The following is a 19,393-nucleotide window of genomic DNA, read 5'->3' on the forward strand; positions in this document are numbered from 1 at the left end:
GTCCTTCTGTTCCAATTGCTGTCACGCTGTTGAAAAATTTGCACAATTTTCCTCACTTGGAGGAAATTGAATTCCGTCACATTACTCAAAAAGGGCTTGAATTACTGATCCAGGGCTTAAACAAACCGCTAAAGAAACTTGTGCTGGGTAAACAGTTGAACATTGATGGAGGCTCGATGATCTTGAATTATCAGGAATTGCTTGAGAGACATTGCAAGACGTTGGAAAGGCTGGAATTCACCGTACCAGATACGACTATTGGGCCCAGGAGACTTGCAATGCCAGTCTTTCCGAAGCTCAAAGTTCTCCAACGATCATGGTATCCTACAGAGATAAACAGTTCCAATGTTAGTTATTCAGTATAGGACGGGGCTGGAATGATGTGATTGGCTGGTTCGCAGTTCAAATTTCTCCATGTATTTTTGATGCCGCATAAATGAAGCCATAGCACTCGCTGCGCACCATCCGTCTCACTTTACCCTTTACCATCTCTTCTCATCACACTTTATATTTTACGTCCCAGAACAAAAAAACAGTTTTTCGTGCTTCGGTGTCTACCACACCCACCCACCATCATCAATTATTAAGTAAGTTTAACGACAAGATATGTCAGAGCAGTTTTACAACCATGCTCAGGATTTAATGTGACTTAATTTTTGTACAGATTTTCGTCATCTCGAATGGAGAATTTTTGCGACTTTCTAAGTTCGAATAATTAATTAAAAACTGAAAGTTGTTGTGATGCAGATTTACAACCAAATTTATTGCGACAAAAATTGATTTAGCATAAATACAATTTTACTAACTTTACGTCTGACAAACGTCTAAATAACAACTAAAAAAATATACTCCACCGCCGTGTTGTCACCACTGAAAGTGTGTATCCACCGGCAATATTGATATTGATATATTGAAGCAATTGTTATCTAATGTGAATAAAACATCTTTGTTGTTTATAGATTTAATAATGCATCTTCACCAATAAAAACAACTTTGCCGTAATAACCAAACATCGAAATAATTTCCCGGTTGCAAAATATTTTATTATAAATAGTAGCAATAATTTTCGTGCCTTGAGTATATAAGGAAAATGGAAACAGTTGAATGTGGTTCTGATTCTTCTACTTCAAACTGTAGTGAAACTTATTTCTAATCTTTATCTTCTTGTTCATATAAAGGATAAATTAACCCACCCCCCTTTCGGTGAAGACACAGACAATGGTGAAGACACAAATGGGGTGGAGAGGTCGGTAAAACTCTTTGAGAAATTTCTTGAAGGTGGCTAAAAGTGTTTGCTGCAAACGACAGTTTTAGGTGATACGTTTTCCTTATCGATGTCGAGAATTTTACACCACTGCTGGAACCTTTAAAAAAACTAAAATTAGCTATCAGAGGAAAAAAGAATGAGAGAAATGAGTTATTTTGCATCGGAAGTTCTGACGCTTTGGCAGAAAGGAGTAATTACGATTTTCTTGGTTTCAAGAATTATCACAATTAGTACCGCAACACTTTATATTTCGGACCGTGACAAACGACGGTTTATTAAATTCAAATAAATGTTTTGAGCAACTGGATTTCCTGCGAAAAATAACAAGCAATTAGTAATTTGAAACCTGCTTGAAACAAATAACGTGTTTTCACCATATTTATGTGTCTCCACCGTTAATTGTTTATTTTAAGAAGATTTTGAAGAAGGTTTTGATAAAGTCACACTGAATTTGAGTACATGAAGGCGAATCTGTAATTAAAATGAACGTGTTTCCACCATATACATGTGTGTGTCCACCGTTCGTTGCTTTTTTAATTTTTGGAGATAATAAACTATTATTTTAATATTATGGTTGAACCTGGTAAACTTTACTGAAGTTCCTGAGAATTTCACACTATTCCCGAGTCACGAACAAGGTCTCATAGTAATTGATGAGTCTGTAATTAAACAAAATAACAAGGAAATATTGATATAACAGTTGCTTGCAATAATGAACGTGTTTCCACCATATTAATGTGTCTCCACCGTTCATTATTATATAATTTGAATTTGCTTTGTATAAACGCACACTGATAGATCAGATAAATTGACCGGTGGAGACACGGATCTGGTGGAGGAAGGGGCAATAGGTCACAATATTGAGTAACAATTGGCACAAATATTATATCTGCAATTCACAAAAATAAATTTAGTGGAACTTAATTTCCAACAATGAGCGTGTTTTCACCATACATGAATGTACATATATGTGTATTCACCGTTCATTATATGAGAAACTATTTTTGAATCTTGTAAAACTTTAACGAAGTTTCCGACAATTTCACACTGTTACCAGGTCACGAACAACAACTAATGGTAATTGATGAGTGTATACTTCAATAAAATATAGTGCATTACGAAATACAAGTTCCTTGGTCCTTATTGTTGCAGAATCCAGTTAAAGTTGTTATTTACCAGGTTGGCCGGCGATGACACAGATTTCTGGTGGGGGCACGGCAGAGAGGTCGCAAAATTAATGGATGAAAAATTGTCCTTAGCAGTTACCTGAACAAATAAATCGCAATAAATTAACATCCAAATCACTCGTAAAAATGAACGTGTCACCACCATATTTGTGTCCCCACCGTTCATTGTTGAAAGAAAATAGTAATTCTTTTACTACTTACTGAGAGTTGAAGCTTAGAGCTTAACTTGTGGTGAGTTGAACCGATTTATGTAATTGAGTGGATGTCAGAAAATTAATTTGTAGGATATTAAATAATCTTTTAATTACTCAGCTTTTCCGAGTTTGGCAGCAATAATGATGGTAAAGGAGACACCTGATTTTGGTGTCAAGAAAGGAGTGAGATTTCCAAGTAATGGGAAATTGAGATTGGGAAAAATTGAGTTGTGCCACGGCCCTGTTTTTATGGGCGGATGCCCACAAAAACCGTCAGCCAATCACAGCATTTGGAACCCCATTTCCCTATACTGAAACAATAACCATATCTTCATCCTTCTTTAAGTGATCTGTATTCGCTGAAAGTTCTCAAGGTGATCTGGCCACGCACTAAGAACAATAATGACGGTGTCATCCTCACTTTCCCTGCGGGAGGAAATCAGTATCTCAATTATGCCCACAATTTCCCATTACTTCAATCTTTGACGTTACTACCTCGGCCAATTCTCATGGACCAAGTGAGACTTTGTTCGGAAACGTTTTTTCCAATTGAAGCCGGAGCTCAGGTTTGTGAGACTCTGGTTCATCTCGAACTTCCGATACAACTGCATTGCCCCCGGGTTGTGGAAATGTTTCCAAATGTGGGACGACTACAAGCCATGTTATGGTTTGAACCCTGGTTTCAAATCCAAAGAGAAGCGATGGGTTTTGACTGATTAAACTTCCATTGTACGGTAGCAAGACTTTCTTTATTGAAATTTGTGATATACTTATTTTTAAATTTCATATTTCATTTTTGATTGATGTTGAAATGAAGTTGTAAATGAATAAAATATAGTTTTCATGAAAAAATGTGAACAAATTTTCTTGTTGAACATGAAGAATTTTTTTAACATGACCTTTATATGTTATCCGATCGCATATCTTAACTCAATGGATAGGAATAAAAACGGTAACAATAATTCAATACATCAAAACGTTAATATAATATGTGATACCGATGTATGTACGTACATACTTATTTACATTAAATACATTACATACTAGTACACATATACAGGACCAGGGCATAAATTTAAACCCACCCGTATGCTGCGCGCCCCGATAGCTCAAGCTTATCAGTAGATTTTATTTAGCCATCGGGTTTAGGTTTATGTTGTACAGAATTTAACTGGCTTTCCAACGGTACTACATTTGGTTATGAAGAAACTAACGGGTATGCGTAATTAATCATACCAGAAAAAAAAACAAAAAAATTAGCTGCAAAAGTTTAAACCCGCTTCTTATTAAAAATTGCTTCATGACGAAGGGGGGTTACATTTTTTAGCTTTTTCTGCAAGTAGAGTACCTAGGATGAATGTAAATAATTGTTAAACCCATGCCTTAACCCCCCTTCGTCATGAAGCAATTTTTAATAAGAAGCGGGTTTAAACTTTTGCAGCTAATTTTTTTGTGTTTTTTTCTGGTATGATTAATTACGCATACCCGTTAGTTTTTTCATAACCAAATGTAGTACCGTTGGAAAGCCAGTTAAATTCTGTACAACATAAACCTAAACCCGATGGCTAAATAAAATCTACTGATAAGCTTGAGCTATCGGGGCGCGCAGCATACGGGTGGGTTTAAATTTATGCCCTGGTGCTGTACATATGCAAATTTTATTTACATGTGTCCATGCACATACTTATATGTACCTCTTCATAAATTTGCGACTTGTTTGCTTGAAATATCAAGTTATAAATGACATTTGATACAATGATCCAATTTATTTTAATGAAGCAGTTCAGACAAAAATTATTTAAATGATGTCCATCCATGTCATATTAATTTTTAATTGTTGCATTGTTTTCACATAACAATATCTGTATTTTCCGATTTGACAGACTAATGGAAGCCATTATCCTATATGTACATGCGTACCAACTTCTGCTCGTCTTTTAAATTTAGGTAACTTTAAATACAGCGCATGCATCCCAGGAAAATTTGCGGCTTTCTTCATAAATTACAAAGCTTACCGAATTATGTACATATATAATCTCAGTATGCTTTTATAAAATTATCTTCTTTCCTGATAATTACGAATACACATGTTGCTCAAAACCAAATGCATGTAAAAACTTCCAGGCAAAGAACATGACTACATAAGTACATACAACATATGTACTTACATTTTGTATGTATGTATGCAAATATTTTTGACATTTTCCTCACAAACTTCGGCGTGACAACTCCACAATGGATCGAGAGATATACCGGCCTGCACTCATTAATTATATAACAAGGAAATGCACTTGCCATTATTGTTATTAAAATACACCACCTAAAATCTCATTCTTTTCATCACTGTCAAAAAATGTAAATTCTGGTCACCACTCTGTCTGGAGGCGTAGACTAAATAAGTATGGCTCCCCATATTGCCTGGATTGTCTTCATTGTCACCGCATTTACATCCCGGTGTGGGGGTGCATCTTTGGAGGAAGTGATTCTCCAACAGAGCGCCGTTTCCGGGGACGTGTCAACTTTTCGGAACGACTCGCTCCTCGTCCAGCACAAAGATAAGACGAATCTCCACAGCACGTACAGATTTAAAGGGGACGAGGGTGGGATTCCTGCCTACGAGCGAAATGGGGACGACGCTGGGAAAGATGCAATTCTTTTAACGGGAGACGAGGACAAGCTCCCTTTCAAAAAGGGGAAGCGAATTTACATCGTCTTGCGAAGAAATAAGGCGGGCGGGACTGACTCGTATTACGGACAAGTAGCTATAATTCGGTGAGTGATTATTTCTTAAAAATCTCGTCATGGTTTATATGAAACGGAAAATTTACAAATTTTGGAACCTTCATTACGCAAAGAGTGGGTGGGTGGTGGTTAGTCAGGGCACAATGATGTGACACATGTTAAAGCGGGTGTCCAAAAAACCAAAATTTGCATTATGAAGTTTACGAACGTCCCCTTACATTTGCATTAAAATTGATAATTTTGCCAAGTTTTGCATTAACACATGACAATTTTTCCTCTAGAGATGCCGCACCTCTGGACAAAACTACCTCAACAATCACGGACGCTTCCGGCCTGTCCAAAAAGATCGTCGTAGAATGGACGACGTTCGACGAGCATTTCGTCCACGGGCGGCAACCCTTTCAAAATTTGGCGATATCCTGCGCCTACAGTGTCATACTGCCCTGCTTCATCAATATCAATATCGCGTACCCCACATTGCCCCCCTTCAGGGAGAAGGAACCTTCCAAAGTGGTCGTCGACGAGTTGGACAAGCTTCCCATAAAAACCGGCGATAGTTCCGACCCGAACGAGAATTACGATTTGTATCTCGACCTAGAAATTAACTCGGTGCTTGGAAGAGCCGACATTATTGCAGGGTTAGTTCAGTAATTAACCCGAATTCGGGTAACTTCGATTATGCCGATGATTTTAACAGATTTATGTCCATATCTCTAGCATGGTTGGATCCCTTGTCCAGTCGACAACCGACCTGGTCTGTTCCCTTACAACAATTGGTTGCGTCGCTGCTCACGTGGGCTCAGCTGCCGCGGGAATCGGAATGGAAGTCGTGGGTACGGCAATGGCCCTCGCAGAAACAATGGGGAGGAAGAAGCGGGGTAAAGTGATGCATTTTTTCACTAGGACAATTAAAGGCCATTATGGATGAGAATTTGCTAGTTCGGTAAAAAATCTTCATCGCGTGTAGTCACTCTACCACGTTGGTAAAAATGTACCACAGAAGGGTAATAATTAATAGTTTTCAAAGGATGTCACCCCATTTTAATCAATTTGTGACCTGGAAGCGTCGAATTTGAATTTTCTGATAACTGAGTTACCATTCGGTGGCAAATCTTTACCAAAGTGGCGGACCGACATGCGATGCCGGTTTTGTTACTAACTTATTTTGAGTGAATTTTTGAAATTTACTAGAATCTGAGAGATTGCGAAATCTGACTTCATAAATTAACAGAATATTTTGTCTCAGATGTCTCCAAACTGGTGGATGACCCTTTAAAGAAATATCCTGGCTGGAAGACCCAGTTTTCCGCATCAATTTCTCCAGGAGCGTACTCTTCCCACGAAAACATAACGGATGGTCCAATATTTTACGGATTTGGAAACTGTCCGACTTCCGGTGCGATTGGAGCTGGAAAAAACTTTTCTACTTCACACGAAGCGCTAGATTTTTATCAAAAGGCGCTCCGTACAGATTGCTTTGCATACATGAAACCGCTCCTCGAGTTGACCCTCACGACTGGAGTGGTAAACTGGGCCAATCCACACTTTGAGTTTAAGGAGGGACATGATTTTCTGTGAGTATACGTATGTATATTTATTGCCTCATATACGTATGTACATAAATTTCGCAAAATTATGCAATACAAAACCACTAAAGCGTGACATAGATATTCAGGCAACTATACAGTACCATTGGCCAAATAAAAGGTTCACAAGTTCTCAACTTTTTTAAGAAAATTGGATTGAAAAATGATTTGCGAACTTGTGCATATCGGTCATTTTATGTGCAAAATTTATTGCCAGATGATATTGATGCGAATTTATCAAATTTATTTATGTAGGAAGATTATGATATTTTTGGTTTGTAAGTTGCACAGCGACTTGAATTGTCCCTTAATTCTTGCTTAAACCACTAATAATATCCTAGATATTTCACTAAAATAAATAACTTCCCTTTCCCCAAGGACAAAACCAATCCTCCCCTTAAAAGATTTGGTTACACTGACCTCCGCCGCGGAACTCGTCGCGTTTACAACCGTTCACAAATCTGCGCTTCCACCGAGCTGGACACCGACCGCCTTTCTGCCCGGAATCGGAAAGAAACCAATCTCTCCCAGCGTCTCATTCCTGACTCAAGTCTGCTTGAAATACTTGGCCCTCGTGCGACAAAAAGCCCGCCCGCACATGATCCACCTAACCCGACATATCCTCCACTCGACCAACTCGGCCTTGAAGAAGGTTGCCGAGGATGGGCAGAATTTGGAAAAATGCGCCGATGCCGGATGCGACAAGGACAAGGAGGTCAATCAAAATGATAAGACTGCTTTAATGGGAATCGTTCAGTTTATTAAGAGGGGATTGGGACCGGTCGACAAGGGAATGGCCACCGACGGCGAGTTGGTAACCCTATTTGAAAAGTTCTTTATTGAGAATGAAGAAGCCATTGGGAAATTTGTGAATGCGTTTGTGTAAACAAAAATGGATATATTGAAGTTGTGATTATGAATAAAACTTCGAAATTTCTCTGCTTCCGATAGTACATAGAAATTTACTGATAGAATAAAAAAACCGAATGTGTCAAACTAAATTGTGCAAAATTGTGTAAAATCAATCTAGTGCAAAATGCAATAAATTCTCATCACTCCAGGCTTGATGAATTTATATGTACATACAGAATTTGCATGAAAAATTTCATGAACCAAGATTAAAAAACTTGGGACACAACTTTAAAATAAAGTTTATAAACGTATGAAAGTGTTTTTAGCGAAAAGAAACACTCTTAACCAACAATTAACATAAACCAATTTCGCTACATGTTTCCCCCAACTGACGTAGGATCAGGGAACATAAACTACATCACACAAAAATTTACATTTTTGTGTGACATCATTGTATACTATACATTTGAATGTACGGATAAGCAGATTATCGGGAAAATCCAGCGGTGTAAATTTATCATTGATAGGGAATCAATCAATCTACATGTGTCGGGGCAGATGTCAATTTATAAATCCCATCGTTGAGTAGTAGGTACATCAATGTAATCCCGTACTGACGTCAATCAGCAAATGCATGTACATATGCAGTTGTGCATTTATATATGTAGTTATATATGTACATATTTAGCTCGATAATGATTTGGAGGGTGGTCAATACGTAATTGTAATTGATTAACGAGTCAATTAGTTCGTCCCATAACCTTCCTACTTCAATCATCAGTAAATAGCGACATGCAAAAATATAGATCAATTAAAATTGCATACACTGATGTCAGATATTCACATAACGTACGCTTAAATGCTTACACATATACTAAAAAACTGTAAAACAATAAATAAGAAAATTAATTTGACACAGAAATTTGGCCACTCCGTAGACTAAAAAAATTATGGATAATATTGTAAGTAAATATGAAAAAATTATTATTTGATGCTATTTGTTGTACAGATATTTCGTACGTAAATACATACATTTTATTAGTTAGCTTATTAGTTAGTTTATTAGTAGTAGTCACACTCGCGTCTAATTTCGTGTTCCAATTCTCTACAAGATGTCGATTTCTGCCGTAACGCAAACTTGCAAAATGTCGAACTTCGTGTTAAATAATCTCGTATAAAACTCGACAGCCTGCCCGGACAAGACTTCGTCTGGAGTAATTGAATATTTCACTGTGTACATAAATCCTGGCTGAACAGGCGAATTTGGTAGCTCAACGTTCAAGATGACCGTGCAGGATACTGATTCGATCATGCAAATCTCGATCTGCAAGGTGAGTGAATGGGTTTCTGAGCCTGTGGAGTTAAAAATTAACAAGATTCAAGGGTAGTTACATACATAAATTTAGTATTTCTTTGTCCCATATGTCTGCCAAGCTTCACTTTATTACCGCCTGATAAAAAGTCCAACTCGCAGTTATATATCTGTCCAGGGTTGAATTGGCATCTTCCCTCACAATCAGAAATACGGAGCTGTTGAGGAAGTCCGACACCATTTTCGCATCTGTGCGCGGGATCAACGATGCCCAAAATTGTGGCATCGAATGTGGCGTCAGCTCCCTTTTGGACGAGAGACGCCCCATGGATGGCGGAGGCTGCGGAGTCCGAGACGAGGAGGGCGATGAGAGTGACTGTTTTTAGCATAGTGATAATTAGAATTATAAACGAGGATTATGGTAAAGGGGGAATAATGGGTCACTGAGAGCGATTCGACCCGTATTTATGTTGATGAAGACCACGCTTATCGGGGATGGAGACGATAAGGGGAAAGATAATGCGTCAAATTTCCAATCTTTGATTGATCTCATACACATACATATGTACATGTGTAGAAACATACATGATAAATATGCACTCGGGAGAAGTCGATGAAGTACATACTTATTTTTGTGTTACAATTATTAATCCAATCTCGTATCCCTTGCGAATGCGATTTGGTAAAAATTGGCCAAGTTATAAGTACTTAATGCTCCCAGCGTAAGTTCTAAGATTTTTACCAAATTGGTGACAATCGATCACAAATTTAATTTGTATGAAATTTGAAGAAAGACTATCTCCCAATGCTCAAGTTTGTCGGAGATAATTGCATCCAGAGGTAAGTAAAAATGAGCCACAAGTTGGCAAATTTACACCTTCTAAACTTACTGCGCGTTAGATTTAGCATTCAAGAAAATATCAAGGCATGTTCAAAATCGACAGAGAATGTGAAAATTGAGATATGCATATTTTAATTCCGTCGCTTTTCTTCTGCCCGATTCACTGAATTTGTTAGTTACTTAATTACAGATAAATTCATCCTGGATTGATAAATACATGAATGAAACATTATTACGGCCCAATTTTCCAAATATATGTACACTGCTAAAAAACTGGTATATAGAAGGGTGTCCCAACTTTGTAAAAAAATCGCTTTTTCCGCTCACGATTTTTTCGCTCTTTTTGTAAACCGCACTGCGCATGCGATTCCGATGTTTTTTCCGCTTTTTCTGCTCAAAAATAAAATCTACTTTAAGATGATTTTTTCGCTCTTTTTACTACTTTGAGTGAAAAATCAGTCTCTCAGAGACATGTTTAAGGGGACATCACCCGATTTTGATGCCCTATGGAATATATTGCAATATCAGGTGAGTGTATGGAAAGTGAAGGAGGATTTTACTCCATGTCCCCACCTGCGCCCGCCACACCCCCTGAAAAGCATTGCAACCACTAAAACTACCGCATTCAAACCTTTGCCAAAAATCCTATTTTCATCCCATTTTGGCAATTTTTGGATTTACATGATCTTAGATAGTTGTTTTATCATATCCAACATGAAGCAAATTTAAATTTTAAAAGAAACTCGAAAGTCTCCTGACCACCCATTCTCTGCTCCTGAGTATTCAAGCGATAAAAAATCGGGACAGTCAAGTATTGAGCGAAAAAAACGGATTTCAGATTTTTTAGCTTTTCGCTTTTTCAGATCTTTTTTACAAACTTGGGAGACCCTAGAGTCACATATATACTCCGTACTGGTATTGATTTGGCCATAACTTCCAACCAGATGATAGTAGCTTGATGATGGTAGTAGCTTGTTGCTGAGTGGTAAATTTTTCATTACCAGAGATTACTAAACGGCAATGTACTCTATATCCGTGCCGGTGGAGTCATAAATACTTAAATGTACTACGGTCAGTAATGGTTTAATTAAACCAAATATAGATTTAATACCAGTTTCCTAAGAATGTACTTATCCGTATATGTATGTACCCATCGACTTACCCGTATGTACATAAATACATGAGACCAGTGTGGTAATTTAATCAGCCTGTGGACCACAGGCTGATTGTGGTGAATTAATCAGTACATACATATTACCTTTCACTTATCCTTTCAATTATCACCATTCACTAGTGATAATTCAGGGGAAGTATGAAATGACAATTGCGACCACATGCTTAGACAATACGTTTTCAATTGAGGGATGGAATTTGTGGTAATGTGGTATCAACATAAATAGAATACAGTTTTTCCTTTGAATACATAAAAAACTAAGGGCTTGATGTCTATACGAGACGCAAGAGTTTCACCAGTTTCACCAGACACCACGCTTCTTAAATATTATTTCAATTCAGCTTTAGAAGGTTAAATAAGGTAAATTTGTAAAGGATTAAATATCCCGACAATTACAAACAAAATAAAGTACATATTAAATAATTGCCATTGTCTGTCAATTTATTGAATATCTACATTTACATACATACGTGCTCTCTATATTTGCTATGAGGATTCAATTGTTTAACGAATGCACAAATTGGAGTCCTTTTCAGTTGTAATTATGCCACCTCCAAATTTCTAAACAAGTAGTCACAAGTACATAGTTTTCATAAGTTGGATGCCTTCCGTCATCTTCAGAAAATCGAAAGGAATTAAATAAGTCCCATGTTTTTCAGCATATCTTTAACTAAAAGCTCGTCCTATCCTAAATACTCGTATATACAAGTCATAACTTATGTATGGCTCACAACTTGAACGCCTTGCTAAACAATATCTTGAAAGGCAAAATTTATAAAGGTTGTTAAACGTACCCGGCATTAATGTCCCTGGATGTGTATATATATTTACATATGCACTTACCATGCTTATGTATGTATGTATGTACCTATTTACATACATATCTATGTACAAAATCGTCATACATTTCTGCATACCCAAACAGTCATAGGGCAGATGCTGGAGTCACATTCGATCAACACAGAGTCAGTTTCCTTCCTCGAGGTGAACAGTGCTCTTTATTCGACCCTACAAGCCTGTCGCATAAACCATTTAGAAATATACTGATCAGTATATTTCTGTCAATGGGCATTATACGAAATCCTGGAGAAAGACATAAACTAACTCCTCACTGGATTTTGGGACACTTAAAATAAAATATAAATAATAGGGTGTCCCAACTTTGTAAAAAAAATCGCTTTTTCCGCTCACGATTTTTTCGCTCTTTTTGTAAACCGCACTGCGCATGCGATTCCGATCTTTTTTCCGCTTTTTCTGCTCAAAAATAAAATCTACTTTAAGATGATTTTTTCGCTCTTTTTACTACTTTGAGTGAAAAATCAGTCTCTCAGAGACATGTTTAAGGGGACATCACCCGATTTTGATGCCCTATGGAATATATTGCAATATCAGGTGAGTGTATGGAAAGTGAAGGAGGATTTTACTCCATGTCCCCACCTGCGCCCGCCACACCCCCTGAAAAGCATTGCAACCACTAAAACTACCGCATTCAAACCTTTGCCAAAAATCCTATTTTCATCCCATTTTGGCAATTTTTGGATTTACATGATCTTAGATAGTTGTTTTATCATATCCAACATGAAGCAAATTTAAATTTTAAAAGAAACTCGAAAGTCTCCTGACCACCCATTCTCTGCTCCTGAGTATTCAAGCGATAAAAAATCGGGACAGTCAAGTATTGAGCGAAAAAAACGGATTTCAGATTTTTTAGCTTTTCGCTTTTTCAGATCTTTTTTACAAACTTGGGAGACCCTAGAGTCACATATATACTCCGTACTGGTATTGATTTGGCCATAACTTCCAACCAGATGATAGTAGCTTGATGATGGTAGTAGCTTGTTGCTGAGTGGTAAATTTTTCATTACCAGAGATTACTAAACGGCAATGTACTCTATATCCGTGCCGGTGGAGTCATAAATACTTAAATGTACTACGGTCAGTAATGGTTTAATTAAACCAAATATAGATTTAATACCAGTTTCCTAAGAATGTACTTATCCGTATATGTATGTACCCATCGACTTACCCGTATGTACATAAATACATGAGACCAGTGTGGTAATTTAATCAGCCTGTGGACCACAGGCTGATTGTGGTGAATTAATCAGTACATACATATTACCTTTCACTTATCCTTTCAATTATCACCATTCACTAGTGATAATTCAGGGGAAGTATGAAATGACAATTGCGACCACATGCTTAGACAATACGTTTTCAATTGAGGGATGGAATTTGTGGTAATGTGGTATCAACATAAATAGAATACAGTTTTTCCTTTGAATACATAAAAAACTAAGGGCTTGATGTCTATACGAGACGCAAGAGTTTCACCAGTTTCACCAGACACCACGCTTCTTAAATATTATTTCAATTCAGCTTTAGAAGGTTAAATAAGGTAAATTTGTAAAGGATTAAATATCCCGACAATTACAAACAAAATAAAGTACATATTAAATAATTGCCATTGTCTGTCAATTTATTGAATATCTACATTTACATACATACGTGCTCTCTATATTTGCTATGAGGATTCAATTGTTTAACGAATGCACAAATTGGAGTCCTTTTCAGTTGTAATTATGCCACCTCCAAATTTCTAAACAAGTAGTCACAAGTACATAGTTTTCATAAGTTGGATGCCTTCCGTCATCTTCAGAAAATCGAAAGGAATTAAATAAGTCCCATGTTTTTCAGCATATCTTTAACTAAAAGCTCGTCCTATCCTAAATACTCGTATATACAAGTCATAACTTATGTATGGCTCACAACTTGAACGCCTTGCTAAACAATATCTTGAAAGGCAAAATTTATAAAGGTTGTTAAACGTACCCGGCATTAATGTCCCTGGATGTGTATATATATTTACATATGCACTTACCATGCTTATGTATGTATGTATGTACCTATTTACATACATATCTATGTACAAAATCGTCATACATTTCTGCATACCCAAACAGTCATAGGGCAGATGCTGGAGTCACATTCGATCAACACAGAGTCAGTTTCCTTCCTCGAGGTGAACAGTGCTCTTTATTCGACCCTACAAGCCTGTCGCATAAACCATTTAGAAATATACTGATCAGTATATTTCTGTCAATGGGCATTATACGAAATCCTGGAGAAAGACATAAACTAACTCCTCACTGGATTTTGGGACACTTAAAATAAAATATAAATAATAGGGTGTCCCAACTTTGTAAAAAAAATCGCTTTTTCCGCTCACGATTTTTTCGCTCTTTTTGTAAACCGCACTGCGCATGCGATTCCGATCTTTTTTCCGCTTTTTCTGCTCAAAAATAAAATCTACTTTAAGATGATTTTTTCGCTCTTTTTACTACTTTGAGTGAAAAATCAGTCTCTCAGAGACATGTTTAAGGGGACATCACCCGATTTTGATGCCCTATGGAATATATTGCAATATCAGGTGAGTGTATGGAAAGTGAAGGAGGATTTTACTCCATGTCCCCACCTGCGCCCGCCACACCCCCTGAAAAGCATTGCAACCACTAAAACTACCGCATTCAAACCTTTGCCAAAAATCCTATTTTCATCCCATTTTGGCAATTTTTGGATTTACATGATCTTAGATAGTTGTTTTATCATATCCAACATGAAGCAAATTTAAATTTTAAAAGAAACTCGAAAGTCTCCTGACCACCCATTCTCTGCTCCTGAGTATTCAAGCGATAAAAAATCGGGACAGTCAAGTATTGAGCGAAAAAAACGGATTTCAGATTTTTTAGCTTTTCGCTTTTTCAGATCTTTTTTACAAACTTGGGAGACCCTAGAGTCACATATATACTCCGTACTGGTATTGATTTGGCCATAACTTCCAACCAGATGATAGTAGCTTGATGATGGTAGTAGCTTGTTGCTGAGTGGTAAATTTTTCATTACCAGAGATTACTAAACGGCAATGTACTCTATATCCGTGCCGGTGGAGTCATAAATACTTAAATGTACTACGGTCAGTAATGGTTTAATTAAACCAAATATAGATTTAATACCAGTTTCCTAAGAATGTACTTATCCGTATATGTATGTACCCATCGACTTACCCGTATGTACATAAATACATGAGACCAGTGTGGTAATTTAATCAGCCTGTGGACCACAGGCTGATTGTGGTGAATTAATCAGTACATACATATTACCTTTCACTTATCCTTTCAATTATCACCATTCACTAGTGATAATTCAGGGGAAGTATGAAATGACAATTGCGACCACATGCTTAGACAATACGTTTTCAATTGAGGGATGGAATTTGTGGTAATGTGGTATCAACATAAATAGAATACAGTTTTTCCTTTGAATACATAAAAAACTAAGGGCTTGATGTCTATACGAGACGCAAGAGTTTCACCAGTTTCACCAGACACCACGCTTCTTAAATATTATTTCAATTCAGCTTTAGAAGGTTAAATAAGGTAAATTTGTAAAGGATTAAATATCCCGACAATTACAAACAAAATAAAGTACATATTAAATAATTGCCATTGTCTGTCAATTTATTGAATATCTACATTTACATACATACGTGCTCTCTATATTTGCTATGAGGATTCAATTGTTTAACGAATGCACAAATTGGAGTCCTTTTCAGTTGTAATTATGCCACCTCCAAATTTCTAAACAAGTAGTCACAAGTACATAGTTTTCATAAGTTGGATGCCTTCCGTCATCTTCAGAAAATCGAAAGGAATTAAATAAGTCCCATGTTTTTCAGCATATCTTTAACTAAAAGCTCGTCCTATCCTAAATACTCGTATATACAAGTCATAACTTATGTATGGCTCACAACTTGAACGCCTTGCTAAACAATATCTTGAAAGGCAAAATTTATAAAGGTTGTTAAACGTACCCGGCATTAATGTCCCTGGATGTGTATATATATTTACATATGCACTTACCATGCTTATGTATGTATGTATGTACCTATTTACATACATATCTATGTACAAAATCGTCATACATTTCTGCATACCCAAACAGTCATAGGGCAGATGCTGGAGTCACATTCGATCAACACAGAGTCAGTTTCCTTCCTCGAGGTGAACAGTGCTCTTTATTCGACCCTACAAGCCTGTCGCATAAACCATTTAGAAATATACTGATCAGTATATTTCTGTCAATGGGCATTATACGAAATCCTGGAGAAAGACATAAACTAACTCCTCACTGGATTTTGGGACACTTAAAATAAAATATAAATAATAGGGTGTCCCAACTTTGTAAAAAAAATCGCTTTTTCCGCTCACGATTTTTTCGCTCTTTTTGTAAACCGCACTGCGCATGCGATTCCGATCTTTTTTCCGCTTTTTCTGCTCAAAAATAAAATCTACTTTAAGATGATTTTTTCGCTCTTTTTACTACTTTGAGTGAAAAATCAGTCTCTCAGAGACATGTTTAAGGGGACATCACCCGATTTTGATGCCCTATGGAATATATTGCAATATCAGGTGAGTGTATGGAAAGTGAAGGAGGATTTTACTCCATGTCCCCACCTGCGCCCGCCACACCCCCTGAAAAGCATTGCAACCACTAAAACTACCGCATTCAAACCTTTGCCAAAAATCCTATTTTCATCCCATTTTGGCAATTTTTGGATTTACATGATCTTAGATAGTTGTTTTATCATATCCAACATGAAGCAAATTTAAATTTTAAAAGAAACTCGAAAGTCTCCTGACCACCCATTCTCTGCTCCTGAGTATTCAAGCGATAAAAAATCGGGACAGTCAAGTATTGAGCGAAAAAAACGGATTTCAGATTTTTTAGCTTTTCGCTTTTTCAGATCTTTTTACAAACTTGGGAGACCCTAGAGTCACATATATACTCCGTACTGGTATTGATTTGGCCATAACTTCCAACCAGATGATAGTAGCTTGATGATGGTAGTAGCTTGTTGCTGAGTGGTAAATTTTTCATTACCAGAGATTACTAAACGGCAATGTACTCTATATCCGTGCCGGTGGAGTCATAAATACTTAAATGTACTACGGTCAGTAATGGTTTAATTAAACCAAATATAGATTTAATACCAGTTTCCTAAGAATGTACTTATCCGTATATGTATGTACCCATCGACTTACCCGTATGTACATAAATACATGAGACCAGTGTGGTAATTTAATCAGCCTGTGGACCACAGGCTGATTGTGGTGAATTAATCAGTACATACATATTACCTTTCACTTATCCTTTCAATTATCACCATTCACTAGTGATAATTCAGGGGAAGTATGAAATGACAATTGCGACCACATGCTTAGACAATACGTTTTCAATTGAGGGATGGAATTTGTGGTAATGTGGTATCAACATAAATAGAATACAGTTTTTCCTTTGAATACATAAAAAACTAAGGGCTTGATGTCTATACGAGACGCAAGAGTTTCACCAGTTTCACCAGACACCACGCTTCTTAAATATTATTTCAATTCAGCTTTAGAAGGTTAAATAAGGTAAATTTGTAAAGGATTAAATATCCCGACAATTACAAACAAAATAAAGTACATATTAAATAATTGCCATTGTCTGTCAATTTATTGAATATCTACATTTACATACATACGTGCTCTCTATATTTGCTATGAGGATTCAATTGTTTAACGAATGCACAAATTGGAGTCCTTTTCAGTTGTAATTATGCCACCTCCAAATTTCTAAACAAGTAGTCACAAGTACATAGTTTTCATAAGTTGGATGCCTTCCGTCATCTTCAGAAAATCGAAAGGAATTAAATAAGTCCCATGTTTTTCAGCATATCTTTAACTAAAAGCTCGTCCTATCCTAAATACTCGTATATACAAGTCATAACTTATGTATGGCTCACAACTTGAACGCCTTGCTAAACAATATCTTGAAAGGCAAAATTTATAAAGGTTGTTAAACGTACCCGGCATTAATGTCCCTGGATGTGTATATATATTTACATATGCACTTACCATGCTTATGTATGTATGTATGTACCTATTTACATACATATCTATGTACAAAATCGTCATACATTTCTGCATACCCAAACAGTCATAGGGCAGATGCTGGAGTCACATTCGATCAACACAGAGTCAGTTTCCTTCCTCGAGGTGAACAGTGCTCTTTATTCGACCCTACAAGCCTGTCGCATAAACCATTTAGAAATATACTGATCAGTATATTTCTGTCAATGGGCATTATACGAAATCCTGGAGAAAGACATAAACTAACTCCTCACTGGATTTTGGGACACTTAAAATAAAATATAAATAATAGGGTGTCCCAACTTTGTAAAAAAAATCGCTTTTTCCGCTCACGATTTTTTCGCTCTTTTTGTAAACCGCACTGCGCATGCGATTCCGATCTTTTTTCCGCTTTTTCTGCTCAAAAATAAAATCTACTTTAAGATGATTTTTTCGCTCTTTTTACTACTTTGAGTGAAAAATCAGTCTCTCAGAGACATGTTTAAGGGGACATCACCCGATTTTGATGCCCTATGGAATATATTGCAATATCAGGTGAGTGTATGGAAAGTGAAGGAGGATTTTACTCCATGTCCCCACCTGCGCCCGCCACACCCCCTGAAAAGCATTGCAACCACTAAAACTACCGCATTCAAACCTTTGCCAAAAATCCTATTTTCATCCCATTTTGGCAATTTTTGGATTTACATGATCTTAGATAGTTGTTTTATCATATCCAACATGAAGCAAATTTAAATTTTAAAAGAAACTCGAAAGTCTCCTGACCACCCATTCTCTGCTCCTGAGTATTCAAGCGATAAAAAATCGGGACAGTCAAGTATTGAGCGAAAAAAACGGATTTCAGATTTTTTAGCTTTTCGCTTTTTCAGATTTTTTTTACAGTAATCTACTTTTTTACTTTAACTTGGGAGACCCTAATATGCCATAAAACCAAATCCAACCGTAACCATTATTTTGGGGAAGGGGACTTCATGCAATTACGTAAATACAATGACCCCTGTGTCTTGCCCGGGGTGATGTACCATGCGCAAATAATGTCACCGGTTTAAAGTTTGAGTATGATTCGAGCACTACGTGCTGCATGCGAAAGGTAGCAATGTAATGAACCAAAATATGTAATTGGAATTAAATTGGAATCTAATTATTGTTTGTGAATGGCCCTAAATTAGGGGAGACTTAAAATGTTGACTCCGTTTCATTTTTTGGGTAAAATTTTTATTGCTGCATGCAGGACACTCTTTATTTTCGCTGGCGTCCTTGAGAGAGA

The 19,393-nt window shown here is 36.8% G+C and overlaps 2 protein-coding genes and 1 long non-coding RNA gene across 5 annotated transcripts; 1 reads left to right on the top strand and 2 right to left on the bottom strand.

The window, feature by feature from the left end:
* Nucleotides 1–911: 911 nt before the first annotated feature.
* On the bottom strand, nt 912–2,529 carry LOC118438156. Of its 3 annotated transcripts, none has more exons than XR_004836614.1 (5): nt 2,248–2,529; nt 2,058–2,156; nt 1,848–1,926; nt 1,661–1,738; nt 912–1,578 (listed from the first exon to the last, which is right to left on the bottom strand). It is a non-coding gene; the product is annotated as an uncharacterized LOC118438156 (long non-coding RNA). The 3 variants fall into 3 exon arrangements; XR_004836613.1 differs by having other exon boundaries at nt 1,642–1,738; XR_004836612.1 differs by having other exon boundaries at nt 912–1,738.
* Nucleotides 2,530–5,042: 2,513 nt separating this feature from the next.
* LOC118438204 lies at nt 5,043–7,977 on the top strand. Its single transcript, XM_035858078.1, has 5 exons — nt 5,043–5,420; nt 5,672–6,028; nt 6,108–6,268; nt 6,637–6,964; nt 7,355–7,977. Exons 1-5 carry the CDS (start codon nt 5,050–5,052, stop codon nt 7,860–7,862), a joined length of 1,725 nt encoding a protein of 574 aa, XP_035713971.1. The 5' UTR covers nt 5,043–5,049; the 3' UTR covers nt 7,863–7,977.
* An 855-nt stretch (nt 7,978–8,832) lies between these two features.
* On the bottom strand, nt 8,833–9,572 carry LOC110857767. The gene is made up of 2 exons (XM_022106377.2): nt 9,277–9,572; nt 8,833–9,181 (listed from the first exon to the last, which is right to left on the bottom strand). The coding sequence occupies exons 1-2, from the start codon at nt 9,527–9,529 to the stop codon at nt 8,934–8,936; spliced, it is 501 nt and encodes a 166-aa protein (XP_021962069.1). The 5' UTR covers nt 9,530–9,572; the 3' UTR covers nt 8,833–8,933.
* Between the last annotated feature and the right edge of the window lie 9,821 nt (nt 9,573–19,393).

The sequence above is a fragment of the Folsomia candida genome, unplaced genomic scaffold, assembly GCF_002217175.1.
Source record: "Folsomia candida strain VU population unplaced genomic scaffold, ASM221717v1 Fcan01_Sc019, whole genome shotgun sequence".
Classification (NCBI taxonomy): Eukaryota; Metazoa; Arthropoda; class Collembola; order Entomobryomorpha; family Isotomidae; genus Folsomia; species Folsomia candida.

Bases quoted from the DNA above. Each gene is read 5' to 3' on its own strand.
- LOC110857767 (XM_022106377.2), bottom strand. From the start codon at position 9,529: ATGCTAAAAACAGTCACTCTCATCGCCCTCCTCGTCTCGGACTCCGCA. The intron at 9,182-9,276 runs GTAATAAAGTGA...TTAACTCCACAG, and splicing joins GTTGGACTTTTTATCAGGCG to GCTCAGAAACCCATTCACTC.
- LOC118438204 (XM_035858078.1), top strand. From the start codon at position 5,050: ATGGCTCCCCATATTGCCTGGATTGTCTTCATTGTCACCGCATTTACA. The intron at 5,421-5,671 runs GTGAGTGATTAT...TTTTTCCTCTAG, and splicing joins GGACAAGTAGCTATAATTCG to AGATGCCGCACCTCTGGACA. The intron at 6,269-6,636 runs GTAAAGTGATGC...ATTTTGTCTCAG, and splicing joins AATGGGGAGGAAGAAGCGGG to ATGTCTCCAAACTGGTGGAT.